This window comes from Octodon degus, unplaced genomic scaffold (genome assembly GCF_000260255.1).
Source record: "Octodon degus isolate 3935 unplaced genomic scaffold, OctDeg1.0 scaffold00092, whole genome shotgun sequence".
Classification (NCBI taxonomy): Eukaryota; Metazoa; Chordata; class Mammalia; order Rodentia; family Octodontidae; genus Octodon; species Octodon degus.
In genome coordinates this window covers 4,750,398-4,762,524 of record NW_004524668.1, presented here as the reverse complement: position 1 = coordinate 4,762,524, position 12,127 = coordinate 4,750,398, and the positions used below count along the sequence as shown (strand labels likewise).

General features: G+C 36.1%; 1 protein-coding gene across 7 annotated transcripts in view; it reads right to left on the bottom strand.

Annotated features, from left to right (window-relative positions):
- Eif4g3 (eukaryotic translation initiation factor 4 gamma 3) overlaps positions 1 to 12,127 on the bottom strand; it is a 400,120-nt gene that overhangs the window by 173,925 nt on the left and 214,068 nt on the right. For all 7 annotated transcript variants that reach the window (XM_004637641.2, XM_023722577.1, XM_023722578.1 and 4 more), the window contains 2 exons: positions 893 to 1,072; positions 231 to 345 (listed from right to left, as the gene is read on the bottom strand). In XM_004637641.2, the coding sequence (XP_004637698.1) occupies positions 231 to 345; positions 893 to 1,072 (295 nt within the window). The remainder of the gene's footprint in view (positions 1 to 230; positions 346 to 892; positions 1,073 to 12,127) is intronic.

Below are 12,127 nucleotides of genomic sequence, written 5' to 3'. Positions count from 1 at the left end.
ATGTGGTGCTGGAGGATTGAACCGTGGTCCCTGTGCTTTGCCAAGCTTGTTCCAAGTAGGTGCTTTAGACCACTGAGCCATCTCTCCAGCCCTAAAAGTGTAGCTTTTAATACAACAATTTGCAAGACTTTATTTTTAAAATTCCTTCCAACCATTAAGCTTCAAGGCTTAATTAGCCCACCAAACAAAATGAACACAACAAACTAACAAAATTGCCTAACTTTTCTTACCATATGCATTGGGGAAGTCCCCTGGTCCTGGTCCAGGATAAAAAGGACCTGGTCCTGGTGGTTGAACTGGATACTGTTGTGGGGGGCCAACATACGGAGGACCACTATGACGGTACTAGAAGAGAAAAAATATAGGCATTTATACATAATACAAAGGCAGATTATAGAAAAATAAAGTAGTTTGTGACAGAAATTATTTAAAGGAGATGAAGGTGTGGTTGGTTAAAAATTAAAATGCTTGCTTGTCACCCAGATGCAATAAGGATGAACAGAAAGGTGTGCCTTAGGTAAAGCCAAACAGCAAATCACCACAAGCAGTCATCAACACACTGTAAAATGACTTCAGGTTGGTAGCTTTCAATGACATTAAATGACATCACAGGATAACTACTGAGTCCATTTTAGAGTAGTTGGTTGTGGGGAAGAGAGGAGAAAACTAGGAGGTAAAATTTCTCTACCATGTAATACATAGCTTAGCAAGGAAATATATATCTTTTTACAGTTTTATGGAAAATGATAAAATGACTAGACTTACAACCAACTAAAAAGTTCACACATTTCCCAAAACCACTGTATTACCCAGTGTCCCTATTCCATCTGGTGAGAATCTAAATTAACTCCCACTGGATTGCTGAACCACCCAGGACTGAAAGATACATTACCTGTGGTATACAGTACTGAGGACCCTGGGGCACTGGGTATGGCATGGGCAGATGATTGACCATCATGATGTGCTGATTGGCCTGATACACTGCAGTGGGGGTCTGTGCACCAGGACGAATGGAAGGACTGCTGTTTGGGATGGTGGCTCTAGGAGGCTGTATTTGTGGCCTCTGGAAAAACTGGGAAGGGGAGAAAAAGAAGTTTTAAACAAAGGGGAGAATATATACTTTACTGTCTTTAGCATTCTTTTTTCCACTAATAAGTCAAATCAATCTGAATTTTAAATATACATGAAAAGAGAAAAAGTTGCCTAATGGTTGGGATCATAAAACATAAGCCAAATTCATGTCAATGTACAACACACATCTGAGAATAGCAGGGTGGTCTCAATTTTTAAGCTTCAGCTATTTTAAAACAGAAGTCCTACATCACAATCATTCATTTAAAATATATAATAAATATAACTAAAGGGTACCTAGTATTTCTTTGAAAGCTGTTCTGCTACATAAAAGCATCAACTCTTTGATAAAGAGGCTCTTATCAGCTCATTAAAAATTAAAAGTAGACCCTAAAAAAACTACTTAAATCATGTATAAAATATGTAGAAGACCAAGAAATCTGTCTGAACATAAAAATTCCCTCATTCCTCTCTCCGACCTCCCCCCTTTTCATTTTTTCTTCGTGCTAGAGATTGAGCCCAGGGATTAATGCACGCTAGGCAAGCACTCTACCACTGAGTTACTCCCCAAGTCCTGAACAAACAAAAAAAATTTTTTTATAAAAGACCCTCAGACTAAATTAAAACTATCTGTAGGATTAGCATGTGCTGAACTAAGCTTTCTTTTTCAAAAAGATTGCAGAACCCCATTCTAAACCCACTCCAGTCTTGCTTTCTAGCACAATTTCCAATAAAAGTAAGGAATCTAGACAAGCCTAAGGATTATCTTGAATAAGCAGAGCTCAAAAGTGCTCTAATGGCAACTAGTACCCCTAGTCATTTATGGTTCTCAATGCAAACTTAAAAGCCTTGAAACAACATACCAATGGTGTATTTCCAATGTAAAAGTATTCAGAAGCAAAAATCCATTTAACCACATTGTAATAATATTAAGAAGAGAGTAATAAGGAGGCCATGCAGAACCAGTAGTTTGTTACCTGGATGGGTCTGAATCCTCCCTTCAATTATGAAGCAAGAAAGCAGCAGGAAACAGAAAGAAAGCCAATGGAAAAGCTTACAGATCAGTAGGAAGAGGTAGGGCACAGCATGCAGCTCAACAAAGTATCTTTTTATTTAGTAATAGAAGAAAGACTAGAAAATTGGCATGACAATTCTCCACTTGTGAGAACTCAAGCACATGTGGAATTAAATTTCCAAACACATATATCTGAACATAAATTCACTGATCAAAAAAAAAAAAAATCTTCCAATAGTAGCCACAAGTTATAGCAGCTGAAAAGCAAATGTCTATCTGTGGCAATAGTAAAACAGAATACTGATTCCTATTTTTGGTTCTCACAGATGCTCATTATATTATCTGGCATTATTTAGCTTTTCTACAATCTATGTTCCACCTCAAAGATAAAAGTTAATAAAAGGAGTGTCATTTATTATTTTGGGGTTTGCAAAATTCTTGAAGCATAATTATACTTTTCATTATATATCATGTTCTTCATGACAGACACTCCTTTCAATTAACTGGGCATGTAAGGGGTCACATATAGGTCTAAAATGGAAAGCTGTAACAGCCTGAAAACACAATCCAGTTCCAACATCTCCTGAATTGTTTCACAATTCCAGACATGAGTATTACTACTGGTTTCAATAATGTCAAGCTTTGATCTTGATCCACTCAGATCAAGGGTCCACTAAGATCCTATGGTATGTGTCCTACTCTTAAGCATCAAGATACACCAGATGTATTAAGTAACCTGTATCTTGAGCTAAAGTGAGAACTGGGATCTAGTGCCCAAGGCTCATCCTTCAACTTCCATACCTGACAGTAAAGAAAACCCCCTAAAAACCTAAGAGAAGCAACAGAATGAAAGGTATAGTGAGAGACCCAAATGAGGGATGCCACACAAAAGAGCTAATTTAAATGAAAAAAGCACAAGAGGCAAAGTTGATATCCCAAGAACCTAGCAGGGGTCACAACTATATCAACAGTCTCCTAATCATCTGTATTGGCACAAGTCTGACAGAATTTTTGCTGGCCACAAATAGAAACAAGGACATAGGACTACCACCACTACTGGACTGTGTTTCTTTTAATTACATGGTACAAACAACCTCTCATATTTATAAATGTATATAGCACTTTCAAAACATGGTTAATAAATCACGAGTCACAGAGATGCAAAATGCCTCACGGAGAGGAGTAAATTTACTGGACTTTATTAGATATCAAGTATAGTGAATAAAGATTCATATTGAGATTCTTTTCCATCAATTCTACCAGGCAGACAAGCCAACTATGTCACAGTGAAAATCTACTTTGGTTATATTATTATTGAACTCTGTAAAGGCACTCACGTTGCCTGAAGAGACATAATGTTACAGGAGTGGCAAAAGGAGAAAATAAATGAACGCTTTCAATTATGTAGAATAAGAAAATTAGATATGGGCAATGTTTTCCACAATTTTAACACCTTATATGTGAGGATGTCATTTAACCACTACTTTCCAAATATTCTGATAGGGTTCTGAAGCAGCTTATCCAAAATAATCAAGAGTATATCTTATTCAAGCAGGTTTCTGAATGATATTCAAAGCAAAAACTGTTTCTATTGATACTCCTAATATTAACATACAGTTAAACCAATATAGCACAAAATTTGTTGTTATCAAGTATTGACATATACATTTTATACAAGATTGCAGCTTTGAGGCTAGGTAGAAGTGTATTTACACATGCACACTGAGCAAAAACCATGACTCTTTACATAATAGCACTTACTAGCTACTAGGCAACACTCCAAACATTTTTTAAAATTAGCATGTTTGTGATAATATATATATATATCACATATATTCATGTTTATATAAATATATTCATATATTATATGTGAATATATATATATATTCATCCCCAAAGCAAAAATCTGTAAGGGAAGTACTACTATTAATATCCCACTAGAGGGCAGGCCAAATAGCTCAGCAGACTAAAGCTCCTGCTTAGGCAGAGCGCAGCAGCTGGGGTTCAATACCGGTGCACTGTGCCAGCCCTGTCCCCAGAATGCACTGAGACAGCGATTGAGATTGGGCGTGGTGACGCACGCCTATAATCCCAACACTTGGGAGGCTGAAAACAGGAGGATCACTACGAGTCCAACATACATAGTGAGACCCTGTAGATCCTGTACTTAAAAACATATATATATAGTCAGGATCCAAGTCTATACTTTTTTCTTCTTAGTGCTAGGAATAAAATCCAGGGCTCTCACTGAACTCACAGGCAAATGCTCTACCACTAAACTCCATGCCCAGTCCTATAGGAGGATACTTCTAACTGGTGTACACATTACTTTTTTCATGAAATGGAATGTCACCATAAAAGATACTACTTAAAAACACCATACTGCAAATTTTAAAAACTTCATTAAAGGAAAAGGCACACTGCCAATTCTCTTCAAAACATGCCTGCCTTCTCTGAACACACTTATCCTATCATTCTTGATGGTTTCTGAAACAAGTCTGAAAGTCTTTTTTCATGTCTTTAGTTGTGCTGTTAAGGCTGCTCAATGTCCTGAGCCAATTTAAAACATTTAACTTTCATGGTCATTTTGACTTTGGGGAAGAAGTGAAAAGTCACATGCTGCCATAGCTGGTAAATAAAGTGGATGACAATACACTATAATGTTTTTAAGAGTCCACCTTTAAATTGGATGGCAGTCAGCAGCGAATGAGAAATATTTAATGTGTCTTTTACCATAATTGCTTTTAAAAAAATTAAACATCCACTGTATATTTTTATCACATCTCAAATGAGTTATGGGTCAGCCTGAAGAATTCTAATTTTTATCATTCATTCATTCATTCATTCATTCATTCATTCATTCATTCAGTGCAGGGTCTCACTACACAACTGAGACTCCTGGTGATTCTCCTGTCTCAGCCTCTCCAGTACAGGGATTACAGGCATGCACCACCATGCCTGGTTTTGGTGGCTGGCTCAGAGATGCCTGGTTTTGGTGACTGGCTCACAGTGGGACTGCAGTACCAAGCATTGAACCTGGGTCCCTTTTGTGCTTGGCAGGGATGTGATTAGAACACGGAGCTAACTCCCCAGCCCAATTCTAAAGCTGATGAGATGAATTTCCTTAATTGTGATACACTTCTAATATGAAAAATATTTCATGGGTTACTTCATAAAATTCTGCTTATAATTCAAGAAAGTTTTCCTTCTACCTTCAAGACTCGTATCTAATTCACTGTCCCTTTCAAAGTACCTGAAAATTGTTCACAGGCATTTCATATCTTTGATATACCATTTTAGAAGCCTATTTTTCCTCAATTTCACTGTTAACTTTTTTACAACAATAGGCTATCTGAACCTTGATTTTGTTTCCTCCTATAAGTATACCAGAACACATGCGCACGCACACGCACGCACGCACACACACACACACACACACACACAAACCTTTTATATGTCTACAATAGCTGTAATGGCTGGAAATGCAAAGAGATGGGTCCTTCTTTTTGTACTCCTTCCTAAGATTTCAATAGCAAATAAAGAATTTGACTTAATAATGGTACAAGAAATTCAAATTCTCAGATGGGTATGTAAGGTACAAACACAAATTATGAAAAGGACTGAACAAACATGTTTCCCCCAAAGGCCTGCAATTCTTTTGAATCCCTTTTCCTCTCAGCTACATGAGGAAGAATTAATTTAAGAGTCAAACAGTCATGGCTATAAGACAGCATTGTCTAATCTATCACCCAAAGTTTAAATGTTGTCTTCATCACGACCCTGTGGTTGATTGTGAAACTTTGGCAATTAAAGACACACCTCTATCTCATAACTAAATGAGGTTCTGACAGGCAAACGTCTTTCTACTGGCACCAACTTTTCTATATACTGTTTACCCGCTCATCTATCCCTCAAACTTCAGTGAAGTCATATCCTTTTTCATGAGACAGACCTAAGTATTCTGATGACTGATATACCACTATGAAGTTTCACACTACTCTCTCTTTTTTTCTTCCAAACTAATTCTGTCCTCCCTGCATATCTCCAATCAAGACCTTGAATTCCCTCACTAGTTGGCTCTTTTCTCTCAAACTGGTCCACACTCTCCAAGTTTCATCAAACAGAAAACAACAAAACCTAGGTGGGTTCCCTTCAGAATGACTTGGTATTTACTCAAAAAGTACTTGTTAAGCTGCGATGCAACTCAGTTGAAGAAAACTTGCCTAGCGTGTGCAAGGTCCTGGGTTCACTCCCTAGTACCATACAAGAGAAAGATTATGGGAGACATAACGAGGGAGGAAGGAATGGAGGGCTCAAAGGAGAAAAAGGAAGGTAGGGCCAGCCAAAGAGCTCAGCAGATTAAAGCACCTGCAAGCAGGTGCAGAGGCCAGGGGTTTGATCCCCAGGCCTACTGTGCCAGCCCCACCCCGGGCACACGCCTGTAATCCCAGCTCTTGGGAGGCTGTAAACAGGCAGATGACTATAAGTCCGATCTAGTGGTGAAACCCTGAACACCCTGTAGATCCTTCCCTAAAATAAAAAATAATTATAATAAAAAAGGAAAGGGAAGGTAAAAGTGGTACTGAATAAAGAAGAAATATATCAACCTTATTACTGCCAATTATGATTCATTAATGAAACAAATTACAGGAACTAATTTGTTAATCACATTTTACTAACCGGTGCTGAACAATAAGCATTTAAAACCTTTAAATATTTATATGTAATTGACATTAAGTCATGCTCTTCATTTCTGTACGTATTCTTTCAATATGGTTTTAGAATTCATACAAGAACCCTTTTGTTCCTTTAAAAATATAGCCAGTAAATTAAACCCATATTTCAGACTGTACAGTTTTTAATTAAAATTATATTATGTAATATCAAACAACATGACTGTCAGAACATTTGGCAGGCACATCATTTGTCCAAATCACTAAAATGCTGATAGGGACTAGAGAATAAACAAGAATTCACAACCTAAGAATTGTCTCAGAATTTTAGGTCAGTATTTTACATCTTTTGTTTTTTAATGGTTTCTAAGTATGTCCAGAGAATGGCAGACCAAGGTGACAGCACTCATTTAGGTAGTATCTTAGGTAATATCTGAGGTTAGGATACATTTATATAGCACAGACTGAACCGAGGGTATTTGTGGCTGCCTTCTTTCCCAGAAACACTCCAGAAGCCAAAAGAAAAATGTTTTCACTTGGAAATTCCTTCTAAAGATTCAGTAATTCATGACATTACCCAAAGCTTCCCAACCAAAATGCTACAAATTATAATGTATCATTTTTGTTGACTTTCTTCATTGAACACATCAAAAGACAAAATACTACATCTCTAACAAATTATGCCAAATATTGTTTTGAAAACCACCTATCCATTTTTAAGAGCTAGGAAAGGCCTATTCATTCATGTTCTCCTCCTCTGGAAAAATTCAAGTACTTTGTAAATTTCAAAGCAATAAAAGAGTATCAGAAGTATGCTTTCTGAAACCCCAAGCCTTAACCTATATATATTTCAGCCTAGAGAAAAAATAAATAGTAAAATCTTCAATTAAGGATTTTTTCATCTTTAAAAAGTATGCAGAACTTTCCAATGCAAGTGCTATGATTCTCTAACAAGTGACAAAGAGAAGTAGTAAGAATTCACATAATGGTGTATCACCTAGGTTATCAACCTGATAAGTCACCTGATTCACAACAACTTATAATGCTGGTTATTCCACTGTAAAATGTTTCTATATTTTCCATCTGCCTGTTGTCAATACTACATAATTTAGTGTCACTAAGAATCAAAAGGTGTAAGCCTAAAATTGAGTTGCCCAGTACAGTACCCATTAGCCATATTTGAAGAATTCAGGTCTTCATCTGCATTACCCACAATTCAAGAGCTGAACAACATGTGACCAGAAGCTATAACAGGGAACAGTGCAGATTCAGAATATTTCCATCATCACAAAAAGTCCAATTACACAGTGCTGCCCCAGAGGATTATGTTCAGTAAAAATAAAAATACCTTTAAGATTCTATCAATATTAAGGGGCATTCTGTCAGATTATGAGAGCCTGGGAAGTGAACAACTTTGCTGTGTGACAGACAGTTCACGTATAGTTAAAAACAACCTAGGAAAGGGGAAAAGGCTATTCTATCTCACTGCTAAAGAAAACTGACACTACCATGGATCTATTATGTGGCAGGGACTGTGACATGCTACGTCTTTTTTTGTTGTTGTTTTGTTTTGTTTTGTTGGTAGTACCAGGGATCAAACTCAGAATGAGCTATCTTCCCAGCCTCATTGTTAGGCATTTTAATCCCCTTAAAAGCTACTGGAAACAGGGACTAATACTATCAATTCTCAATATGTTATCATTGATGAGCACATTTTTCCCTTTTGGACATAAAGCTGAGGCTCAAGGATAATTTATAATAAAGTTGAACCTGAATTATGGTTTTGTTTACTAGCAAAAGGTATTTTTCTTAACTACCTCTGTCAGTACCCTACAACTCCTTGTGAACATACACAGATAAAACTGCCCACCACTGTCCTTAATAAGCTCTGAATTCTGCTCATAAGACTGTTCAGTCAGATGCTTCATCTGTTGCCCTATGAACTCTGATGTGCCAAGCTTGGCCCCAGGTGTAAGCCACAACCATTCATTCAACTTTCCAAATATAAGAAACGGGCCGGGGAGATAGCTCAGTAGAATAAGCGTTTGCCTGACTAGCACAAGGTCCTGAGTTCAATTACCGGTACACAAAAATTAAATAAATAAATAAAAATATAGAAACTGCCTACAGTGGTACTAATACTGTAAATCTCAACTTGGAACATAATAACATAATTTTCAGTAGAGAAACCTTTAAGGATTTAATGAAAACTCCACATAAGACAGCTGTTCTTTTGTTTTTTTTTTTTTAACAGCTGTTCTTTCAAAAAGTTGTTTTATTGTTTTTTAAACTACAACAGGAAAACACACAATTTTAATGATTGCCACCAGGTAACATATTCCATGATGACATATACTTTTAAGTCTTATGAAGTATAGTGTTTATACTAAAATCCAACTACTCTAAATGAAATATTATTCAATATCTAGTAAACACTGTGAACTAAATCATGCAACAACAAATTAAAAAATAATTTTTCCCCATAAACACTTTTATATACCAATTCTCTGGTCTTAATGAAAAGATTAGTTATAGAACATAACTGACACTTGAGCTCTATTGTAAACTCAAAAAAGGGCAGGGACATAAATAACTTCAAACTGTAACTACACAAATTTCAATGACCAAACACTTGAAATAAACAAAAAAGCCAGAACCTAAACTATACCAAGTGACTTATTTTAATTTTGATTATATTCTCTCTTCTTTCAATTTCTAATAAACTTGGAATTTTCAAACATCAATGTAAAAATAATTCACATAATTTTCTGAAGGCAAGTCTTTTGTATGTAAAATGATGCAGCATTTTTGTTTCATAAAACTAATTTGAAAAGTACCTCAGATTATAAAATGCCAAAAATAGAAATTCTTAATTTAAGGAATCATCGCAAAAACTTTAAAAACTAAAATACAAAGAAGATGTAGTTGGCATAACACTAATGGGAGGGCAGTATACATGACTTGCAGGGACTCTAAAGGAATTCTACCTTACCAAGTATAAAGATCTTGTAAATACAAGTAAATCCAAGAAACATATCCTGGAACAGTTTCTTGTCTCTATTATAGGAAGAATATGACAAATCTTGTGATCTGATTCATTTTAATTCAGATAACTTCACTCTACTATTATGTAGGTTCTAGGTCACTACAATGAATAATACTGTTTTATAATCACAAGTGATTACTTCCATGGCATTCATTAATTAGTTATAGCTCCCAAACTGTAAATCAAATTTACTCCATAATGAAGCAAAGCAAACTGGCCCCACATCCATTACTAATTCAAGATAACTAACTCAACTCTACCATTTTCCTTATGACAAATAGCATTGATGCAGGAATCTCCTGCTCGGCAGTGTCATTTCATCTCCCCCCCCCCCCCGCCAATCTCCAAATAATGACTATTTCTGCCCCAACCAGTTACAGATATCCTTATGCACTTAATTCTCTGTAGTATAACAAAACAGATTAAAGTGGTATTTGGAAAAGAAGTTCAGAAAGAAGTCACCCATCCAACTGAATTTGCACCCTCTCCTCTCACAACTATGGATTGAACCTAGGACCATGACGCTGAGTTTTATCTCTAGCCTATCTATCTATCTATCTATCTATCTTTTAAATTTAGAGCAGGGTGTCTCATTAAGTCACTAACTTGCCCAAACTGCAAACCTCCTGCCTCAGCTTCCCAGAGTGCTGGGATTACAGGCATATACCACCATATCAAGCTCTGAATTTCAAAACGAATGCTGTTGGGCTGGGGAGACAGCTCAGCAGAATAAGCGCTTCCCTAGCAAGCACAAGGGCGTGAGTTCAATCCCTGGTTCTGAATTTTAAAAAAATGCTGTGCATTTATGCTCTATCTCAAGAATCTATTGTCAAATTGTTAGAAAGTAGTTACTTTCCTGCTAATAAGTAATTCAATGTATATAGTTCTAATTTTAAGTGATCAAAACAAGCTATAATTTCATAGCATTCTAAATTAAAATTAAAAAACCAGCCTGTTAACACTTTCTCGAGATATATTACAAAAAATAGGCAGGGACATAAGTAACATAAAAATGAGTATTTTCCTCACAAAAATTTTTCAAAATTTCTGATTGTCAGAATTAGGGAAAGATAAAATGTATTGCATGCCTTTCATGGTTAGAGACTACTAAACACAAGTAGTATGAACAGCTATCCTTTAAATTAATGCTACATTCATCTATAACTTAAATCCAGACTAATATGGCTCTGGTTTCAAAATTCACCCATCACTCTAGCAAACTATACTGGAAATAATCTACCAAAAGACTATAGCCAAAAGTAATGCTGATTCCTTGTACTAAGCCTTATACTGTATGAAATTATTTTTGAGAGAAACCAAAGTTTAATATCCATAAACAAAGCTGGGCATGGTGGTTCCTGCCTATAATCACAGCACTTGTGAGACTGAGGCAGGAGGATTACTGCAAATTGAGGCCAACCTGAACTGCACAGTGAGATCCTGTCAGGAAGGAAGGGAGGAAGGGAGGGAGGGAGGCAAGCAGGCAGAGAAACTAAAGTTATCAAGGACTCAGAAAACTTTCTTTCTAAATTCTCTCTCTCCACTCAATTCATAAATCACATTGTTTTTCATTCTGCTTCTAAAAGAAGAGATCTGTACTTTTTCCTAGAATATCTGGTTTGACCCTAGGCTAAAATTTTAACATGGACTCTCTTTAAAAAAAAAAAAATTACAATTATCCTTTTACTTAGAGGATAACTGTTAGTTTATTAGTTATTGTTTATCATCATATATGCTGAATTCCTACTCTATTTGCATTATGTCATTTATTCTTCATATAGGTCTTGAAATGATGTTACCATCTCCATTCAATAAATGAGAAAAATTGAGGCTTGGGTAAGTAAACAACTTATCTAGGAGCAATAAATAAGGAGTTAAGCCTAGGTCAAGCTGATGGGAATCTCTACAATAGCAATTCTTCAAACAAATTAAAAAATAAATAAATAAATAAGTAAGTAAGTAAATAAATGCCACCCCTGGGTTTACTTCTTTATGAACTCCAAATCATCGCCTACTATCCATCAGTTAGTTCTCCAGCAAAGTACTTACAACATCTCAGAATCTGTTAGATCTTTAAAATCCTCTAAATTGGAAAGACTACATTTTTTAAAAAAGTGTTCTAATTGGCCAAGCAATGGCCGTGACTCAACTCTTGTTGCATAGGTCCTGCTTCACCTTGGTCTTAACCATCCAGCAGAAAAGTATAAAGACGAAGTATAAGAAGTACAGCCATGCTGTTATGTTGAGCTGTAGGGGACTCAGGTCAACAATTTCTGACATTGCCAGTGAAGTGGAAGACCCAATACTATTATGGGCTACTGG